At 39.1% G+C, this 23,073-nt stretch overlaps 1 protein-coding gene across 1 annotated transcript in view; it reads left to right on the plus strand.

The window, feature by feature from the left end:
- Positions 1 to 23,073, plus strand: part of LOC139142027 (zinc finger protein 345-like) — a 121,659-nt gene that overhangs the window by 6,699 nt on the left and 91,887 nt on the right. Inside the window, exon 2 of the mRNA XM_070711821.1 lies at positions 5,651 to 5,773. Coding sequence (XP_070567922.1) covers positions 5,651 to 5,773 — 123 coding nt within the window. The remainder of the gene's footprint in view (positions 1 to 5,650; positions 5,774 to 23,073) is intronic.

Genomic DNA, 23,073 nt, shown 5'->3' on the forward strand with positions numbered 1-23,073 from the left:
CAAAAGTGAGTACATCGCAATGACAGTTGCCTAGACCCGTTCGCTTACGGCCTCTGTGCCTCCGACCCACTCCCAAAAGTGGGCTTTACGTAAGAAGCGCAGCTGAGCACATCGTGTACCTAAAGCCCTGCGTACGGCCTCCACGCCGTGTAACGCCGGGAACACACAGACCTGTACGCAGGGCTAATCGTGTACCCAGGCGAGGTGGGTGTGCTTGAAAACGAAACTCAATGCAAGTTTGGGATTAAAAATGGGTTGTTTTTGGTGGAGAAACTGCACGCCGCAACCGAGGTGCTGCCAGCGGTTTGGCACAGCCCTGCCACGCAGAGTTAGCTTTCACCCAACAATGTACATATGATAATGTACGTGTCAGTCGCCAAAGTAAATTGATAAATTTCGCGATCACCTCGACAATAACTTGACTGTCTACTGAAGTTAAATATCCCTTCATTTTACCCTGTTTTCACATTTCTATGCCCAAAGACTTTTGGGCAAGTCTACATATGCATATGGAGGAACAAACGAGATGAAAAAGATCCGCAATTATAGGTCTTGTCGTCGTCAGCTGGTATTGGTAGGCATTTGAAATGCATGGCCATTCTAAAATTTGCTCTGTAGCAGCAAAGAATGGTGTATCTAAGAGCAGGATTGGCCGTCAAGATCTCCATGAAAAACTGACCGTCAAAATGTAACTGAGCAAACGGGATCGGTAATAGGGAATCCCAAAACTGCAATATTGCACTTTCGACTGTCACTTGTGTGGTTTATTTTTTTACACGCGTATGCTTACAGTGGCCTGAAATAGCAGTTAGCAGTGTGGTCTGATCGCAGGTCAACCTCCCAACTCTGAGGTTAACAGTACCCTCCATTAACCTCAGACCCAAGGTTTTTCTATACGGTGTACGCAAACGGGATGGAAGTTGTCTATGGTCGACCGTTTTTTAGACATCTTTCAGTAAGTCGAATAACATTATCAACTGCTTGTTTGCAACAATATGAGGTCAAAAGATACAAATAATGTCCCTTTAATTAATTAATGAGGACACAGCCCAGCAGGCAGGCAGAGTTACATTGACTGCGAGACATGAGGCACAAGTACAGAATAGTGGACACACCACTGGTTTCGATCTACAAGGGATTTTCTAAGTGATCGGATGATTAGACTTCATAGGTTACTAAAAATATTAAAACAAAATTATTTTGTGTTCACTTCTGTGTTTTGCCGATACATGATACAGTAAAAGAAGAACAGGACAGTGTGACTTCCAGAGTTTTACCAAATGTATAGTGCAGTATTTTCATATCGGTTAGTCATTAAGTTATAGAACTATGTTTGAAAAGTGTTAAGGGACTGGTCAGTTTCTTCAGCCTGGGGGGGGGGTCGGTGGAAACCCCCCATTCCAAATTTCGAAAACAGGGTGCCCCCCCCCCTCCCGCACGCAACAACTGTAAAACAAAAGATGGACATAATTTATATAATATATATATATATATATATATATATATATATATATATATATATATATATATATATATATATATATATTACATACATTTATATTTTAACAGTCATTCTGTGTTTTAATGAAATTGTTGACATGTCAGTTATAAGATAGGAATTTCAAAGTGTCAATCTTAAAGTTTGAATACAGTACATTTTGAATGAGCTGTGAAATGTATTTCACACTTTCTGTTGTCCTGAACTGTTGTACAGAAATGAATGTCAATCATTAATATCAAAGAGGAAAAAGCAGTAAATCAAAAATTTTGATGGGTGTTAAGACTTGCCAGCCATCCAATTAAATCTCCTGAGGAGCCATAGAGAGGCATTTTAGCCAAATCTGATGTGTGCAGTGTCTGAGATGACCTTTTCTTTGAACATTGAAACCATAAAAGCACAGCTAATAATGACAAAAACTGCATGCCTTTTTAACTGTTATTTCGGTCATAAAATAGCATCATTCTACAAAAAACCTGAGATACAAAGGGAAAAAGTTGCATCAATGAGAACGAAAAATATCTTGTCATTTTTCTATCTCTAAAATAAGTCACTGTACAGAGTTCGCGTTTACGCAAAAATCGTGCGTATTTATGCATTGAAATTGACTCTCTACGCATTTTTTTCATCGTTATGCGTTTTCTATACGCAAAGGATAACATCGGAAGCACTCCCCACGACTGAGCTTAGGCGACAACCAGGCGAAATTTGTTGCAACACATTTCTGTCAATCACTCATTTTGTGTGGAAAGTTTCGGATTCTCCGGTCGTTGTCTGAAAAATCGGCATCGTAGTCCACACGTTATCACGTTAGGCACGTTATCATGTCAGCTATGCCTATGAATTACGTTGCTAATTTTCAGGAGAGCGATAGTTTCTGAAAGTGAGTGATTGACAGAAATGTTGCGACAAATTATATAAATGCCAACCGTGCACGATCATCACGTCTCGCTGTTCCCAATTTTGATCAAGCACACATGCAGCATGGCGTCGAAGCAGACAAATCTGTTTTCTTTCGACTTTGCTCTACGAGTCCGTGAAAAAAATGATTCATCGGTAGAGCTCGTCGGAATCTCGATAAATTTTGAACACTGCAGAAGTGTCTGGATGGTAACTGGTCGTTCAGGCACCAAGTCGTTTCGGCCCAAGTCGTTTCGGCCTCTCAATTTCCGGCCCAAGTCACTTCGGCACCGCAACCCAAGACGTTTCGGCATCTGTGTTTCGATTTTTTCAAACTATTTAGTAATTGACTGATCCGTCATATTCGTAAGCGTGACCTTTGCGTTCTGACCAGTACTTTATGTGCATTTTGTGTGAATTTTGCCGTGCTGTTTCGTCACCGCTTTCAAACTTTTGCCGTGTCGGCGGCTATTGATATCGATAAACTTGTGTCACAGATCTGAAAATGATATGAAGTTTTTTCTTACGGTCTCTTCCCATGTTCTCACAAAGATTAAAGCATGTACGTGAATGTTAGTTGACACTATACTTTTTAGTACTTTGATTTGTAACATTATGCTCCAGCACTAGTTCCCACAGGTAGCCTTCAGCGGTGCCGAAACGTCTTTGGTTGCGGTGCCGAAACGACTTGGGGCCTGAAATTGGAAGGCCGAAACGTCTTGGGCCGAAACGACTTGGTGCCGAAACGTCCAGAAACCGTCTGGATAAGCTGCCATAACTCTAACTTTTGGGTTGCCCGATGTGTTTTGACGGTCGCATGTATACCCTTCGCTGTTACGTTTCAACATTGTTCAAGTTGTTCGTTAAACTGTTTTCATTAAAATAATGTTACATCGTACAATCCGAATATGTAGTGTAGGTTTATTCAACGGCACATTGTATTTTGCAGTCAGTTTTTTCATCAATCGAAAGCGGAAGTGAAATTACGCACTCAAATCCAGCCATTACGCAATTTTAGCAGACTATTAAATGCGTATGCCGTACGCGAGGAGAAAAAAGTCACTGCGAACACTGACTGTATCAAATATATATTGTGAAATATTTGTGCATGTTGCTTTCTCATACTGAATTCTCATAGAGAGAACAGAAAAGTATCAGAAATTTGTCATGCTTTTCATATGAAATGCATATTTCATAAAGGTACACTTTCACTTAGCAAACACTAAGATATCTCTGGCATATATCTCTGATTTATTAAAGTATGGCGCCGGAAGGGCGCGGAGAAAAATATGAAACATCCTGATATCTCTGATATATATGTCTTGTATATTAAAGTCATGCACAGGAAGGGCGTGCTGAAAAATGTCTGATATATTAAAGTAATATGCTCAAAGAGCACGCTGAAACATATTGAACATACAGATATCTCTGATATATGAATGCCTGATATGTCAGGGATCACTTTGGGGCGCGATAATGCGATATTTACGCTCAAAAATCAGAAAAATCGCATTCAGAAAAATCAATTGGGCAAAAAAGTCGCGCCGATAATTCAAACGGCGCGTACGTGATACCTTTACGCGATCTAAATTCATCGGTAACATTTGGCAGGTTTTCAGTACAGAACCACTCATTGTGTCGCCGTAGAGAGCGCTATAAAAAAGCTGTTGCAGAGTTACCCGTTTCAACAGCGTTTGTGATTGGTTTCCAACAGGAAGTTTTGCGTTCATTGACAAATCATTGGAGTCGATACAGCAAGTGTTCATTGCTGATGTACAGTGTGTTGTCGTCGCTCAAAATGGCGCTTCCGAAGGAATATTCGTGTCCAGTACGAGTGGTAGTGCGAAAAAAAACGAATATGCACTATTCTGGACTACTATACTTCCGTTACTCCCGCACTAGAAAGTATGGATTCGACCGCCTCCGATTACAACTACACTCAGAATGACAGTTTTCGGACAGGGTAGTGAATTTCGCCCAAAGCCGTTTCATAAATGACGAGCACAACGAAATCTTATTACCATACCCATCGAAACTTTATTGTGTTTATCCTCTAACTGTTAACACCAACAGAAGTGGCATTTAGGGGGTCAAAGTTGCCAAATTTTTGCCCCCATGTTGAGTGCGTGTAATCGGACTGCTATCGCAGTAATCGGAGGTCGTATTTTGAATGTGATAAGGGACTAAATATTGATATTTTGAAACTTCGAACCCCGATTTTCAATTTTGATGTGTTTAGAAAACTATATGGAAATATTTCGTGATAATTAGTTACGTTTAATCCATGGACGACGCAACTATATTTCAACGTGCATAGCGCTTTTAGATATCGGACACGGGCTGTCCCTGTGTGTTGCGTTCTACACCTCGTATTGTACTACGGTGTGGCTAACTTCACCAAGTTTGTAGCGCCCGAAATAGCTTTTACCAAAAAAAAATCCAAAACGGGACGGCAGCGTCACCTGACTTAATATGCTGTAGCATGACTTGTAAAACGCTATAAAACGGAGCGAAGTGAGTGTAACGAACAGCATGTCATTAAATGTCTGAAAACTGAGGTCGTCCGAAAACTGTCTCACTGAGTGTATTGTTATGCAAATTAACCAATAAGCAGAAAATCAGGGAAAGTTAGGTCCGGTTCCCACAGACTTTGAAATTCTCCCACTGTTTTTTTTCATGTGCGATTTTATCTCATGCCGTTCTTGAGCCAGGGTAATCCCTGTCTGTTAAAGTTGGGCATGCTCGAAAATATGTCTGATTATTAAAGTTACGTGCCCGAAGGGCGCGCCGAAAAATGCAACTGAATAATGAAATTTGTGGCTGACACGATGCATTTGAGGCAATGATGAGCCTGTGTCGAAATTCAAAAACACATTGACACCCCCTATTGGGTATTTCAAAAACATGGGGACCCTCCCTATAACCAAAGTCGAAAACAGGATGAATCCACCCCCCCCCCCCCCCCCCCCAGGCCGAAGAAACTGACCAGTCCCTAATGTTTGCAAGAAAGTAATGAAAGAGGTGTGCTGGAAGTGTGGTGAAAGTTTGAACATTGAGGTTATTGAAGATTCCAGCAGTTTTTTTTAACCTCAGTTGTGGTGTGGCACATTGTTATGGTGTTTATATTTTCAGTGAACATGACTCTATCAGACGATTTTCCTTGTTTCAGTTAGGGAATATCATAGATTGGCTGTAATGTTACTCTATGGCTTGTTAAGTGAAATATTAAAACATTTTATTTATTTATTTCAGAGTGTTGCGCGATTTTCAAATCTCTAAAACATTTGGACAAAATGCATGAGCTAGTGAAACCATTAGAGACACTGACTGAAAAGATGTGTCAACAATATCAAGACAATACATTATCAATGAAAGGTAAGGTTTTGCTATACAATGGAGATGTTGAGTTTTGTTTGGTATGGCAAGCCAAGTGTTGCAAAATTCAAAAAACACATTTGTGTGTTCTAAGTTTTCATGTTTGTGTTCTAAAAATTTATGTTTATGTTCATAAAAACCATATTTATGTTCTTAAAATGTATGTTTATATTCTTAAATTGTATGTTTATGTTCATAAAAACCATGTTTATGTTCTTAAAATGTATGTTTATACGGTATTCTTAAATTGTATGTTCATGTTCATAAAAACCATGTTTATGTTCTTAAAATGTATGTTTATATTCTTAAATTGTATGTTCATGTTCATAAAAACCATGTTTATGTTCTTAAAATGTATGTTTATATTCACTTGGCTTGCCATAGTTTGGTAGGGAGTGTGTGTGTGTTTGTGTGTATTTTACATGAATGTGCCACAGAAACATGTCTACATCATTTTGTTTTTCAATGTAATTCAGCAGTCAATGTAATCCCCGAGGGACCCCACGGTACGGGACAAATGTTGGGGATTGGACTTTGTTTGCCTTGGAACTATGCCTGAGGGGGTGGGGCAATTGCCTCATTTTGATCCCCCTACTCACTTTCACGGACAAGTACAAAATTTAAGAATGCCCCACCCATTGGGATGGGGGATTTACTTGTTTTAGCCGGGATTTTCCAGATTGTCTTGCCCCTGGGGGTGTGGCATTTGACAAGATTAATTTCATAAGATTAATTTCCAAATCCTCCACTGTGCCCCAAGATGGGGAGGGTGGGGTTGACATTGACTGCCGCATAATCTTACAATATAGCTGCTATTTTGTCATATGCTCTGATCTGCTGCATGTACATAACTGTAGAATTTATTCCAACTTAACTGAGTGTGACAATGTTGTGCAATACAGTAGGTGTCAATAATTATGGTGTCAAATGAACTGCCTAAGAAAGAATTCATTAAATCCTAACAAAGTACAGCTGAACTAGTCTCATACCTGAATTTTCATGTGTCTGGAAATACAGGTAGACTGTGTGCATCGGCACACTGTTTTGCTTAGGAAAAACCTGATAATGACCTGCCCCTTAAAGAAATTTGCTGACTTTAGTTTATGTTGTGTACTTAGGAACTGTTTAAAGCTGCAATTTTCAATCCCTGATTCTCGCATAAGTAGAGTTCTTCCAGTCAAACACTTGGCCAGTACAATATTTGATTTCTATAACATTAATTACACTAACTGATCTCAACCTTTTGGTACCTTTTGCTAATCTTGCAAACAAAGTTTATACAAGCGTTTGATTGACGGTCGGTTCAAATCGCCAACGGTCTTTGATTCCCCACCACCAATGCTCAAATTCCCTGAAAAAATTGTCTTCCAGTCATGTCAGAATTTGAATACCATCAGAATGTTTGATCAGCAGCAGCCTCGCACTGACTGCATGACAGTCTGTCTGCATTTTTGCGCCCAGAAAAAAACTAAAAAGAGGCAGCTTTGGGTGGTCAGTGAGCTGTGTGTGCAATGACAAACTGATTGTCAGATGTGTTCATGTCTTTTGCAGAGTTTTTGCTTTATATCGATCTCTGTGATCCTCAATGGTTTCAGTAGCCATGCTTTCATGTTTGCTTGTATTGCACTGTAGAGTTATCTATTGCTTTGACAAGTTTTGAATTTGTTACATGTATATCTGTACTTTGTTCAGAATCTGTGCCTTGCTGTGCTGCCTTTGATGTCTTCAGTAACTATGTATGTGACCTTTGCCCTTTAAATTCTGGATCAAAGATTGTGTTGATGGCTATTGCTGTGCTCTTAACTAATCTAAAAAATCCATGAAAAACGTCTCTAATATATTACATTAACCCTTTGCACCCTGACCCCCTGGTACTCTATGACATCATCGGACATTTCTGTCCGAGCCGGGTTCAAAGGGTTAAGTCATTTGTATTAATATCAAAAACCAATCTCTCTTTCCCAAGAATGCTTTATGGACCCTTGTTGTCACTAACTTACTCTACTGAACAGCTGTACATTTATCTCTCTAACAACAGATGCACCAATAATTGTACAGAGCATAATGCAACATGGCTTTATAACATTGGAATACGGTGTATCCAACCAAGAGAACAGCAACGAAGACCTTAATCCATTGTATGAGGGCAATCATACTGAACACCGAACTACATTACATAAAGATTCCTTCCCTGTGAGGGAGTGCTATTCTCATAATGGGGACAACTATGATGGTGAAATCAGCACTGAGTATGGTAAACTTTATATGGAAAACAGTAATGATGGCGCACATACCGGTAGCTTGAACTATTCAGCGGCACAAGAAACTGAATGTGGAGGTGTTGAGACTTTCGGATACAACATTGTAGTTATCCATTCTGGTCTCACACCATCCCAACACAGTGAGTGTGGTGAACCATTAATTCAGAATGGCAATCTTGAGACACCAGTATTGACCAACTCAAAGATCAGTCCACATGAATGCAAAGAGTGTGGGAAAATATTTACAAAGAAGTGGAGTCTTGAAAAGCATATGTTGATCCATTCTGGTGTCAGACAATATGAATGTAAAGAGTGTGGTAAAACATTCACACAGAAGGCAAGTCTTAAAACGCATATGTTGATCCATTCTGGTATAAGACCACATGAATGTAAAGAGTGTGGTAAAACATTCACAGAGAAGGGCAATCTTAAAACGCATATGTTGACCCACTCAGAGATCAGACCACATAAATGCAAAGAGTGTGGTAAAACATTCACACAAAAGGCAAGTCTTAAAAGGCATATGTTGATCCATTTGGTATAAGACCACATGAATGTAAAGAGTGTGGTAAAACATTCACTCAGAAGGGCACTCTTAAAGAGCATATGTTGACCCACTCAGAGATCAGACCAAATAAATGCAAAGAGTGTGGTAAAACATTTAAAAGAAAACAGATTCTTATTACGCATATGTTGATCCATTCTGATGTCAGACCACATAAATGCAAAGAGTGTAGTAAAACATTTAAAAGAAAAGAGAGTCTTATTGGGCATATGTTGATCCATTCTGGTATAAGACCACATGAATGTAAAGAGTGTGGTAAAACATTCACAGAGAAGGGCAATCTTAAAGAGCATATGTTGACCAAATCAAAGATGAGACCACATAAATGTAAAGAGTGTGGTAAAACATTCACAAAGAAGTACAATCTTAAAGAGCATACGGTATGTTGATCCATTCTGGTATAAGACCACATAAATGCAAAGAGTGTGGTAAAACCACAGGGCTCATAAGTGCCTATTTAAGTCAATATTACAGCGTTTTTCTTTCTTTTTCAATGTTATAAATAAAGCTGAAGAGCACAACATTTGTGTAGCTGTCTTTTGTGTAGCTTGTATTGGCATGTATAGTGCGCCCTCAATGGGGAATGTGATCATATGTAAATACGACCTTTAGTTCCGTGACCTCTAGCCAATTCCTCGGGCCATGCCTTCTGACCACGTGTACAGACGTCGCTGTGAACCCCGCCACCACTGCATGAGAGGAAATGCCAAGAGGATTTGACCGATTAAGAAGGGCTTGACACTGCGATTTCTGCGTAGTGAAGCTTCATTACGTATCATGGTGACCAGTGTTCCCGCTAAGGCTTATTTGCGCGCTACTTGCGCAGTGTCTCCGACTGCTCTCGCAGTGAAATTTCATGTTTTGCGCAACATTAGTCTCAGTCATTTCGATCGGTATTAGTTTTGGAAACGATAACTCGGGGCGAAATGTGCGATCTCAGCGTAGATTTTACTTCCGTGTTTCGAGTTTAGCGTCCATTTGCGGCGCAGTTGCCACCAACGTTCATTGTACGGTGTGACGTGCCTCAATAAATTAGCATATAAATGAATGGACCTACCTGTGAGGCAATCAGGCGTATCTCAAGTTGCGGCAGTGTTCTCCCTGAATAAGGTAACAGGGGCGTGGCGCCCTCTTGTAAATTCCGAGCGCCCCCTTGCCAGAAATGAAAAAGATTTATTTTTTTGAAAAATAAAACAATAAAATGTACGGGGAAAAAAAGTTGACAGTGATTTACAAGCAAAATGCGAGCGTGAGCGTCGATCCTGCAGACTGCAAACGTAATTCTCATCGATCTTGTACGGTGGCCCAAAACTACCTGTTCTCCGCATTCAAAGTCTGCGTCGCAATCAAATGTTTTTCTCTCACATATGTCTCTGCATTCAAAGTCTGCGTCGCAATCAAATGTTTTTCTCTCACATATGTCTCTGCATTCAAAGTCTGCGTCGCAATCAATTGTTTTCTCTCACATATGTCTCCGCATTCAAAGTCTGCGTCGCAATCAAATGTTTTTCTCTCACATAAGCTTATGTCTCCGCATTCAAAGTCTGCGTCACAATCAAATGTTTTTCTCTCACATATGTCTCCGCATTCAAAGTCTGCGTCGCAATCAAATGTTTTTCTCTCACATAAGCTTATGTCTCCGCATTCAAAGTCTGCGTCGCAATCAAATGTTTTTCTCTCACATATGTCTCCGCATTCAAAGTCTGCGTCGAAATCAAATGTTTTTCTCTCACATATGTCTCCGCATTCAAAGTCTGCGTCGCAATCAAATGTTTTTCTCTCACATATGTCTCCGCATTCCAAGTCTGCGTCGCATTCAATTGTTTTTCTCTCACATATGTCTCCGAGGTATGCCTCAGTGTACGTTATTCCGCGAAGCATAATTTCTATCGAACAGCGCTCTCAGACGGTCGCTATTGACAACGACGAACATTGTATCAAGTTATTTTCAATAGATTATCGATCGAAAATTTCATTTTACGATGTGTCTACTCTGCTCGATTTCCCATAGAAAACAATTGCGTTTAATGTACTGAACAGACCGTACAACTATCGCTCGTTCAAATTTCTCAATTCTGAACCAATTATAGTGAAAAGTGGCACGGTGTTTCCTTGATATATATACAAAATTGCTGTCGTTTTAGTTTTTTGAATTTCTCGACGAAACTTGTTTTAGTTGCATTCTATTTTTCGATTGCTGAATTTTTGCTCCTGCCCTCAATAAAATGGCGATCTTACAGCGTTTGCATATGCAGAATCAGGGTCTAATATTGACCCATTTTAATCGTTAGCGTCTCTTAAATTATACAGACCAAATATCAGTCAGGTTGTTGTAATTTATACCAAATTTTGGCGAATATTAACTATGAAAATCCCAGTAAACTGCAAGAATAACACAGAACAGAGGCGAACGGGCGTAGAGTCTCCACTGTAATCGTGCAGTGAACGTTATCGATCGATATCCTTTTGTCCGAAATTGATACATTGTTGTCTCGCTCACTCGCGTGTAGTCCCCCCCCCCCCGTTCACAATGGCACCAAACTACGCCGAGGTGCGCCAAAATGTGCCGAAACGTACGTAAAAGTATCACCAAAACTAAAAAAATTGTCGTCGATTTAATTTCAGTACAGGAAACCAACGGATACCTTCAATGTTGATATTTAAGGGTATAAGTCAATATATGGGTTATTGTGGAAATGTTTATGACGTGACCTCAACACACGAGCGCCCGGCCGGCACAAGCGGCGTCCAAACAAATTTTCAAAACAAATTTTCGATCGATAATCTATTGAAAATAACTTGATACAATGTTCGTCGTTGTCAATAGCGACCGTCTGAGAGCGCTGTTCGATAGAAATTATGCTTCGCGGAATAACGTACACTGAGGCACACCTCGGAGACATATGTGAGAGAAAAACAATTGAATGCGACGCAGACTTGGAATGCGGAGACATATGTGAGAGAAAAAACATTTGATTGCGACGCAGACTTTGAATGCGGAGACATATGTGAGAGAAAAACATTGATTGCGACGCAGACTTTGAATGCGGAGACATATGTGAGAGAAAACATTTGATTGCGACGCAGACTTTGAATGCGGAGACATAAGCTTATGTGAGAGAAAAACATTTGATTGCGACGCAGACTTTGAATGCGGAGACATATGTGAGAGAAAAAAAAATTGAATGCGACGCAGACTTTGAATGCGGAGACATATGTGAGAGAAAAACATTTGATTGCGACGCAGACTTTGAATGCGGAGACATAAGCTTATGTGAGAGAAAAACATTTGATTGCGACGCAGACTTTGAATGCGGAGACATATGTGAGAGAAAAACAATTGAATGCGACGCAGACTTTGAATGCGGAGACATAAGCTTATGTGAGAGAAAAACATTTGATTGCGACGCAGACTTTGAATGCGGAGACATATGTGAGAGAAAAACAATTGAATGCGACGCAGACTTTGAATGCGGAGACATATGTGAGAGAAAAACAATTGAATGCGACGCAGACTTTGAATGCGGAGAACAGGTAGTTTTGGGCCACCGTAATCTTGCAAATCTCGCGAGTTTGTGATGTCATCCGAGATCATAAGCCCATGTGCAACTCATCGAAGGCAGCCATATTTGCATGGCTCAGTCCGTAACGTTACGTTAGCCACGGTCCCTCAATAGGGACCGTGCATTAGGTAACCGACTTAGCTGAGTAAACATGGCAAGGAGCTGGAGGGTAACCAAGGACAGCAGAGTACACTGAAGTTTTATAGGAGGTTAGAATTTCGTTTGTGTATTCCTTCAAAAGCAAAAACAACCTAATTTTAGGCTCGGTCGGACTTGTATCAGGATGAGAACACGTGAGTGATGGTGATAATTTTGCCATCGATGAATAAATGTATGTCTCTAGACTCGCTATATTTCGTTTGTAATAAAAGTTATGGAACACTGTTTCAGATCTCTTTTCCTTTGAGTTTTTTGTACGAAAAAAATCTGAAAAAATGCTCCCCAAACCTGAGTGTTATGGTGATAATTTTGACATCGATGAATAAATGTATGTCTCTCGCTACGTTTTCGTTTTCAAAAAATGAAATCTTCATAATTGAAATCAGTGAACTGTAATAAAAGTTATGGTACACTGTCTCACATCTCCTTTCCTTTGAGTTTTTATACGAAAAGAATCTGAAAAAAATACTCCCCAAGTGCCACCAAATGACACCATTTTAATCGCTGTTTTTCAAAAGCTCCAACGGCAGGAGGGGGGACACCCCCCTCCTGACCTCCCCCCGCGACCGCTAACGCGGTCGCTTGTGGTGCTTCGCACCACGTCTTCGCCCTCTTCTCACAAAATCCCGGGGAGAACACTGTTGCGCACCCACTCAAAACCTTAGAGGGAACACTGATGGTGACCCCTGGCCAGCTGTCAATATCTTTGGGGCTTTTGTCTTTTGGCCTGCTTTGCATATGACGTCGTTGGACACGACCTGCCAATCACCCAGGTAGTCAATTAAACTATTAATTGACTGTTTACTGACCCAATTAACACTATCCAGCAGTATCAGTCATATTTTAATCGCGTGGTCCGGGTGGGCACAACGTAGGATCGCGTGTATTTATATGTGTACATTTCACTTGTGGTGTTGTTTGTACCATCGTGCGTTTGAAGTCCTCGTATCACCTACAGTATTACCTTCAAGGTGACAGGCTTACTATTAAAGTTCAGTGTCATGGCACCGAGTTCTGCGGCACCGAGTTCACGGTGAAAACCACCTGTTTTGCCTACTAATTACTGCCCCTTGCTGCCCGTCCTGAATGTAGCCTATCTATAGCTACAGTAATCAGTCAATATATGATACCCGCGCCTTATACTTTTTATATAAACTTATAAAATTATAGTCCGAGCCGTAAAATTGTTGACTTTCGATCCGATATACAGGCTGATCGTTGAATTGCACCGGCGCATCCACTTGCCCCATAAGCTTACTACTCTGCAAAGCCTCCATGAAGGCGCGACTTTGCACAATTTTTAAATATCAGATATTTACAATCTAGTATCGAACTTTGACATATCGACGATTTCGGGACTAGTATCGATACTAGACGATACTAGAATGAACTGCGGTTGTCCCATGGGAAGCCGAATCTGTGCAATCTCCGATATTTACCCGATATTTCTCGGCGATTTGGGGACTCTAAAATCGATACTAGACGATACTAGAATGACTTGCCTTGTGTCTCAGCACGCCGGATCTGTGAAATCTCCGATATTTACACGATATTTATCGGCGATTTCGGGACTCTCATATCGGCACGCCGGATCTGTGAAATCTCCGATATTTACACGATATTTATCGGCGATTTCGGGACTCTCATATCGATACTAGACCATACTAGATTCAGTCAAATCGCAAGTAAATATCCGATATATATCGGAGATTTCACCACCTCACAGTTCTGGCCAAGCCCGACTTCCAAGGACTGACTCTAGCTTCGATACTAGACGATACTAGATTCTGTCAAATCGCAAGTAAATATCCGATAAATATCGGAGATTTCACCACCTCACAGTTCTGGCCAAACCCGACTTCTAAGGACTGACTCTAGCATCGATACTAGACACCATTCGAACACAGTGAGTGTGGTGAAACATCAATTCAGAATGGCAATCTTGAGACACCTGTATTGACCAGCTCAAAGATCAGTCCACGTGAATGCAAAGAGTGTGGAAAAAGATTTACAAAGAAGTGGAGTCTTAAAAGGCATATGTTGATCCATTCTGGTGTCAGACAGTATGAATGTAAAGAGTGTGGTCAAACATTCACAGAGAAGGGCAATCTTAAAAGGCATATGTTGACCAAGTCAAAGATGAGACCACATGAATGTAAAGATTGTGGTAAAACATTCACACAGAAGGACAATCTTAAAAGGCACATGCTGACCCACTCAGAGATAAGACCACATAAATGCAAAGAGTGCAGTAAAACATTTAAAAGAAAACACGGTCTTATTGAGCACATGTTGATCCATTCTGGTGTCAGACCACATAAATGCAAAGAGTGTAGTAAAACATTCACACTAGAACAGTCTAAAAAGACATATGTTGATCCATTCTCGTGTCAGACCGCATGAATATAAAGAGACTGGTAAAACATTCAAAGAGACTGACAAAATTGAAGAGCACACGCTGATACATTCAGCGATCAGACCACATGAATGCAAAGAGTGTGGTAAAAGATTCACAGAGAAGGGCAATCTTAAAAGGCATATGTTGATCCATTCTGGTATCAGACAGTATGAATGCAAAGAGTGTGGTAAAACATTTACACAAAAGGGCAGTCTTAAAACGCATATGTTGATCCATTCTGGCGTCAGACCACATGAATGTAAAGAGTGTGGTAAAACATTCACACAGAAGTCCAATCTTAAAACACATATATTGATCCACTCTGGTGTCAGACAGCATGAATGCAAAGAGTGTGGTAAAACATTCACAGAGAATGGCAGTCTTATTAGGCACATGCTGACCCATTCAGAGCTCAGACCTTACAAATGCGGAGAGTGTGGTAAAACATTTAAAACGAAGTGCAATCAAATCAACCATATGTTGACCCATTCTGGTGTCAGACCACATGAATGTACAGAGTGGTAAAATATCCTCGTAGAAGCTGTGTCTGAAAATGAATGTGTTGATCCATTCTGGTTTAAGACAACATGAATGTAAAGAGTGTGGTCAAACATTCACACAGAAGTCCAATCTTAAAACGCATATGTTGATCCATTCTTGTGTCAGACAGCATGAAGGCACAGAGTGTGAAAAAACATTCTCAAAGAAGGGCAATTTTAAAAGGCATATGTTGATTCATTATGGTTTTAGACAACTTGTGTGTACAGAGTGTGGGAAAATATTCCAAGAAGGGGCAGTCTTAAAAGGCATATGTTGATCCATTCTTGTGTGAGATAACATGAATGTAAAGAGTTTTGTCAAACATTCACGTTTAGGTATATGAGACATATATTGACATATATTGATCAATTCTGATGTCAGATCGCCCCCTTCCAACAAGGGTCATACACCATTCAAACAGGATGGTCTTAAGAAACAAATGAAGACCATGCAAATATAAAACCTCATGGATGCAAACAATAATGTAAGACATGCATACAAAATTTCACATGCAAAATATCAATGCATTAAAGCAGGTAAAAACATTTCATCAGAGAACAATCTTCAGGGACATTAATCAATCCAAACCAGTATTATATCATACCAGTATATTAATGGTGCAAATACAGCGATCTGATTGGTCGAGATGTGAAAAGAACCATGGTTTATTCGCGATATACTACGGTTAGCACATGCATCCGCTCTCAGCAAGAGCAAAGATCTTTTTTGATTTTCTATGCAAGAATGTGAATATAATGTTATGATATAATAGCAATAAAGCACACCTAGCAACAGCATACCACTCAGTTTTGACCAGTTCACTTCTTATATGCACTCGCTGTCGCTTGTGCATATGTGTCATGAACTGGTCAAAATCTCGTGGTATACCGATCGATGTTTGGTGTTCTTTATTGACCTTATGAATGCAAAGAGTGTGGACTGAAGAGAATAAATATTGGCCTTGCCGATGTTAAGAGTATGGGGGAAATAATCCCGACAACAAAACCATCTTAATATACCTAGATGTACACACTTGAATATCTGACCTCATAAAATAGAAATAGAACATATGAACTTACACACTGTCACATATTTAATGTCTAGACTTTGCAAAATATGTTCCTGTCTGTATCTTCAGCATATTGTTATCTTTATGAGGGATGTGTCATCATGGTGTTACAGTCATAAATATAATGTAAGACTGTATTTTCATTTACAAAAACTGTCGTTAGTGTTATCCTGGAATATGACTGACAAATATTAGCATCATCCCAGTGAAATAACATCCAAAAGTTTGTAAATAAATTGGCTACGCTGTATTCTTTTACAACACTGCAATATAGTTATTTTTGTATGCCGGTGTAAGTATTATCAATAAAATTACAATACAATACAATACAATACGGCCATATTGCGGGTTGGGCCCTGGGACAAGCCAAACATAATTCCTTTTTTCAAATGCCCCCAACATAATCAAAATACAGGAACATATGAATGGCCATTAAAATATTAGAAATAAAGAATACTGCAATCTTCTTTTGTGTACAAGCCTTTTTAGTGGCACAAGCCTCTGGGCTTGGTCCTTATTGTTTTTGTAGGAGATTAACATTCTTCTTTTTCTTCCTCTTCATGTTCTTCTTCCATACCAGTTTTGGTCATCAAGAACCCAAAAGACGCTTGACGTCAGCTTTTCAAACTTGCAGGGCTAATAGGTATATATGAGTACTCTTGCACGTAACCCTAGAAATTTTGATTTGTCAGATGACCGGGTGGCCATATTGAATTTTCCCCAAATCTTAAAATAACTTGATGACCTAGGGGTTGCAACATCTGCAAGTACTCCACTAACAGCACGCAATTTCAAAGTCACGTAACAAACTCCGTTTACACCATAACATTACTTGCAAATCCAAAAACCTGGTTTATCTAATCACATGCAACAGATGCAATAAACAGTATATTGGAGAAACTAAAACAGAATTTCGCCTCAGGTTCAATAACCATCTATCAACCATAAGACTCCAAACTAACACTCCCATCGCGATTCATTTCAACGAAAATCAACACACCATTCACGACGTATCAAAATAAATATACTAGATGACACGCTACGCAAGAAAATAGAATCCATCTGGATTTCAAAACTGGGTATATTGTCACCAAACGGCCTCAACATTCTTAGCTAAAAGTAATTTAAATAACAAGTGCTCACAGCGCCCTCGGAAAGGCACTATAAATAACCATTACCGCCAATTTTGAATACCCACTTTCCATCTGCGCCACACATAAACGGTAAGAATTGTCATACCCTATATCTTTTGTAACTTTCTAATTTACTCAGCCTATAAAGTCTGTTTAGCATTTAATGAAGTTCAACACTAGCCTTACATTGTTCTGTATTTGTCTGTATTCTCCTTTTGTAGACATCTTCAACCTGATGAAGTCCTACTTTTAGGACGAACGTATCAAAATTACCAACAGAATAAACAGAAAATATACAAGCAGATCAGTAGACGTGTGCAAATTTATTCATCCGCTATTACCAAACCACGCTATGAACAACACTGGGAGCTATCTGTACATCTCAAGTATACTTATATATATATATATATATATATATATATATATATATATATATATATATATATATATATATATATATATAATTTTTGGGGTATAATTTAAACATTCAGTCATTCTATTCAGTCATTCTATGTTTTAGTGAAATTGTTGTCATGTCAATTGTAAAATATGAACTTAAAAGTGTCAATTCTAAAGTTTGAATACAGTATTTTGAATGAGCTGTGAATGCACTTCACTATGAACTGCAGATTTCATAATGATTAGTACACTTTGCAAAACAGACTTTCAACGTACAGACATAAAGAAATATCTGACATACATCTCTGATATATTAATTTACTGCGCCCGAAGGGCCGAAAAATATTAAACATCCAGATATCTCTGATATATATACATATCTGATATTTGCAAGTCATGCAGCTGAAGGGCATGCTGTAAAATATTGTGTGATATTTTAAAGAAGTGCGCTCAAAGGGCGCGCCGAAAAATTTTAAACATACAGTATCTCAGATATATATATGTCTGATATATTAAAGTTTTGCACTAGGATGGGGCTCTGAAAATATGTCTCATTATTATTAAAGTTACGCGACCAAAGGACGCCGCCGAAAAATACAACTGAATGATGAAATTTGTTGCTGGCACAATGCATTTTTCGCAAGTATGAACCATGTCAAAATTAAAAAATACACTGACCCCACTGTTGGGCATTTCAAAAACATGGTGACCCCTATCACTAAAGTCAAAAACAGGGTGAAACCCCCCCCCCATGAATCCATCGCCCCCCCCCCGGCCGAAGAAACTGACCTGTCCCTTATAGTCTTATTATGAAGGTCGGTGCCCAGGCAGTCTTTGGTACATATCGTACAGATGTTGACGTATGTGATTCCCTCCGATATACTACCTTACGGGACGTCTAGTCACACTTGCTCCCCTTGCTTAGTATGGTAACAGCACAGAGGCTATTTTCACCAAGTAAGCGCGCACTACATACTGCACACATCATCCTAACACCGAACCGTCAGGACTCAATGCACAAAGCGAGGAAACATATAGGGCAAAAAAAGAAGAGAACAAGACAAAACAGGCTCATACACAAAAAGTATTATTCTTTCTCATACTTAAATGGCCATTCATGTGCCCCTGTGCTCAGATTGTGTAATTCTAATTTGCTATGATTTTGAAATTCTCCCTCAAAATAAAACTGCTTTAATTTTAGAATGGACAGATTTTATGTGTTTATGTTTATGTGTGTGTGTGTGATGTGTGTGTGTTCTCTTCCAGAGAAGAGAGATGCTGTTCTGACGTATTTCATCGTGCAGGAAAGCTTCGTCTTGTAAAACAGAACAACTGACATCACATAGAAAAGGTTCAGAAAACCGGATGACTTCCCTCATCTGTCAGGAAAACTGTACATAATCAACATAATTGTATAAAAGGAATATTACTGTACAGTATCTTTTGACCAATTTTCTGTACGCTTTGTTATTCATTTCTTAATTGTTTCCCTCTCCAAAGCATGCTACAATAAAAGAAATATTCTGCTTGGCAAAAATCTCTGTATATGTGTAAAATACCATAATTATTGTTATTGATGACAAATGAATTCTAGTCCGGACTTGCATTCAATTTTAAACAATAACACTGCTGACTGTACACATATGGCTGAGTTGATAAGTTAAAAACTTGACTTTTCAACACGCTTCAGGGAGTACAACAATAAGAATCTGCAGCAAATACACAAACAAAACCAAAATAAAATTAACAAAATGTTACAGCTCCTCTTGGAGAAAAATCACACTCTGGCTATGAAAATTGCCAATCCTCACCCATAAATCTGAGTTATTACCGAAAGGCCAGAGTGTGTATGCTATTCCATTAGTGTCCTATTTAAAAGTGAACCTTTATGTGTCTTCCACTGTTGCAGTGCCAATGTGTGGAAAGGGGTCTCACAAGTTGCTAATATAATAAAGTACGGTTTAAAACAGCTGCCTATTTAGTCTTGCAACTTTGAGCTGTGACGTTGTGTTTTCAAGTCCCTGCTATAGAATGCTTCAAAGGTTGTGAATGAGATGTTTCACAAATCCTAAATATTGTGAACCAGTATAATCTTTTTGTGACTTTTTATTTAAGAGACAACCAAACAAACATTCCATATCAATCAGAGACAGTTTCGTTTCGAGTTCACTCGTTAAGTTCCAAAATCCCTAACATTGCCCGAACATACACTTAATATTTTCAAAATTACGATGACGTTATTTTGCGTCAAAAGGAACATTTTACATCGTGGTTACAAAAACGGTATTCATAGAGACACCGGCTTTTGGATTGCTAGTTGAGATTTGGCAAACGATTGTAAGTATGAAATTTTATAATCCTCATGCCACTTCTCCCGCCCTCTCTCTAGAGATGCTTATGAATACAGCCTGTAAGTATGATGGTTTTTTTCACTACAGTTTTAGACTACAGTTACTATCGACAGCCTGGTTTACCCGGTAATCCTTTCATGAATAACAGAATGGACCTGATTTATTATTACCTTGTATGATTTGGATTATTGAATTGGTTTTGACGTCATATACTCTCTAGAGTGTAATGGAATCTATTGTATTAAGCTTGTAATCTCAGCCTGTACATGTGCAGACTGCATTGTTACTGTTGACGAGTGAATTCTGTTCTGGGCAAGAATTCAAACGTTAACTCTAACGCTGCATTCTACATATATCGAGTCACTTTGCAAAGAAGCTATATATTGTTTCAACATGTTTTTTGGGGGGAATAGAGCAAGAGATTACGGTTGACATATTATAAATGATTCTCAGAACAGTACGGTATAAAGACAAGAACACGTAGAACGAAATAAGAAGTGCAAATAAAATATAAAGATTTAACATGGCTTCGAACTTTATTTTTACAAATGTTACTTGAAGTTGTTAGTACCCTTTGTCTTAAAACTGCACATGCATCAAAGGAATAGCTATAAAAATACGATCAAGTTTAGTGTAAAATGGCATTGAAGATTTTAAGTATTCTGTGAAAGGTGCTACAAGTGAGACATTATTGATGTGGACTGTGTCTGCCAGTGAAGAGTCACTGTTTTTTGTGCGTGACAATTTGGGAAGGTTGCTAATTTTATGGCAAACACTTTTTAATGGTCGCTATTTGTCGTGCAGAGTTATTTTGACCAAAAAAAAAAATGCCCGGTAATTTCTATCCAGTCCCTAAATAAAGTCATGCCAACAGTGAAAATGGCAGAAAGCAGTGTCTCAGGCATCTTGCAGGTGCTAGTGTGTATGGCGTGTTTGAAGCTAGTAGATAACAATAATGGACATCGGCATATAATGACTTTTCAAGTCAAATTAGGGTCTAATCTGGGTCTAATATTAGGGTCTAATATCAGCCTTTACATTTTCCCCGCACATAAATTATCTCCCATCACTGTAGATCATAATCTATTATATCATACTAGTATATTGATTGTGCAAATGCAGCGATCTGATTGGCCGAGACGCAAAAAGAGCCGTGGTATATTGGCGATATACCACGGCTGGCATACGCGCGAACTCTCGGCTTGAGCAAAACTCCGTTATGACGTTCCACGCCAGAATTCCAATACACTGTTATGATATAATAGCAATAAATCACACCCAGCGACGGTATACCACGAGATTTTGACCAATTTACTTCATATATGCACTCGCTATCGCTCGTGCATATATGTCGTGAACTGGTCAAAATCTCGTGGTATACCATCGCTGGGTGTGCTTTATTGATTAAACATCTCATGGTAGAGAGGCAATATGTAAAGAGGCATTTTTGTGTTTGTTTCATGGGCTTTGCTTAAATAGGCGGGGATTCCTGCAATCGCGCACTCTGGATATAGCACTGCTATACAGAGCGCAATTCAAAATATTTGTTGAGTATTCACTTTTAATATCGACACAAACTGTACAATTAAGCAATAAAGCACACCCAGCGACGGTATACAACGAGATTTTGACCAGTTCACGACATATATGCACGAGCGATAGCAAGCGCATACCTGGAGTGAACTGGTCAAAATCGAGTGGTATACTGTCGTTGGGTGTGATTTATTGCTATTATATCATATCAGTAAATTGAAACTCTGGTGTGTATCCTCAAAAACGGATTTTTGCTCAAGCTGAGAGCTCGCACGTATGCCAGCCGACCAATCAGATCGCTGTAGGCCTATTTGCGCCATCAATATACTGGTATGATATAATATTATATAAAATGACTGAATTACAGTACAGACTAGTACTGACAGGTATAGAGTACCAACTTTCAATAAGCGGAAAAATACAGCGAAAGCAAGAAGGTGTTAACACACCAAAATATAGAAAATTATTATCACAGCTACAGTCCCTTTCGTTTGTCACCAATGAAAATAAACATATTGTTCAGGTTGTCTTTGACAAGGTGAATACATGAATATTTCATAACGGTTTTTTGAGTTAAATGGTTTTAAAGAACATGTTATTGTCACACAGAAGAACCCGTAATCTGACGTCATCATCATCAGCTAAACACCAGAGAAAACGATACCATGGTGGATACAACAGAGTATCTTGAAAAGAGGAATGAGAATCATACTTTCAAAACTGTTGATGTCTGATATTTAAATACTGATGGCAGATTGTAAGTGATTTATAGAAAACAACAAATCTGATAAAAATCTGATAGTTAGATTTTGATGAGCTGTTATGAGTAGAAAATTGTGCAATCAATAAAATTATACACGACCCGAGTATTGCCTGGTAATTGCCTAATATAATGCAAACATGAAAATCTGTCAGATTAATGTTTTTTTCTAAAATCATGTTGAAATTCAATTAACACAGCCTGAGTATGATTATTTGGGGCTCTTCAACAATTTTGATCAAATAGAGGGGGATTTGAAATGTTTTTGTTAGGTTTGAGGATAGATTAAAAAATTAAGATCTCAATCGCGATTGTTCCAGCCCAAGGCCCTCAGTATGAGGCAGCCCTACGGAATACCGTTTCCCGGGCGCTCGTTAAGTGGGTATATAGTCTGCTAAGTAGATCGATTTCCGGCTCGATCTATTGATCCCGTAGTCGATATGCCCGACATTGTAACCTAAATACTAACTAAAATATTTGAGTTGAAGTAGCGGGCATGTCGACTACGGGATCGATAGATCGAGTCGAAAATCTATCTACTTTAGCAGAGTACCTAGCTCTACAGGAGC

This window comes from Ptychodera flava, chromosome 10, assembly GCF_041260155.1.
Source record: "Ptychodera flava strain L36383 chromosome 10, AS_Pfla_20210202, whole genome shotgun sequence".
Classification (NCBI taxonomy): Eukaryota; Metazoa; Hemichordata; class Enteropneusta; family Ptychoderidae; genus Ptychodera; species Ptychodera flava.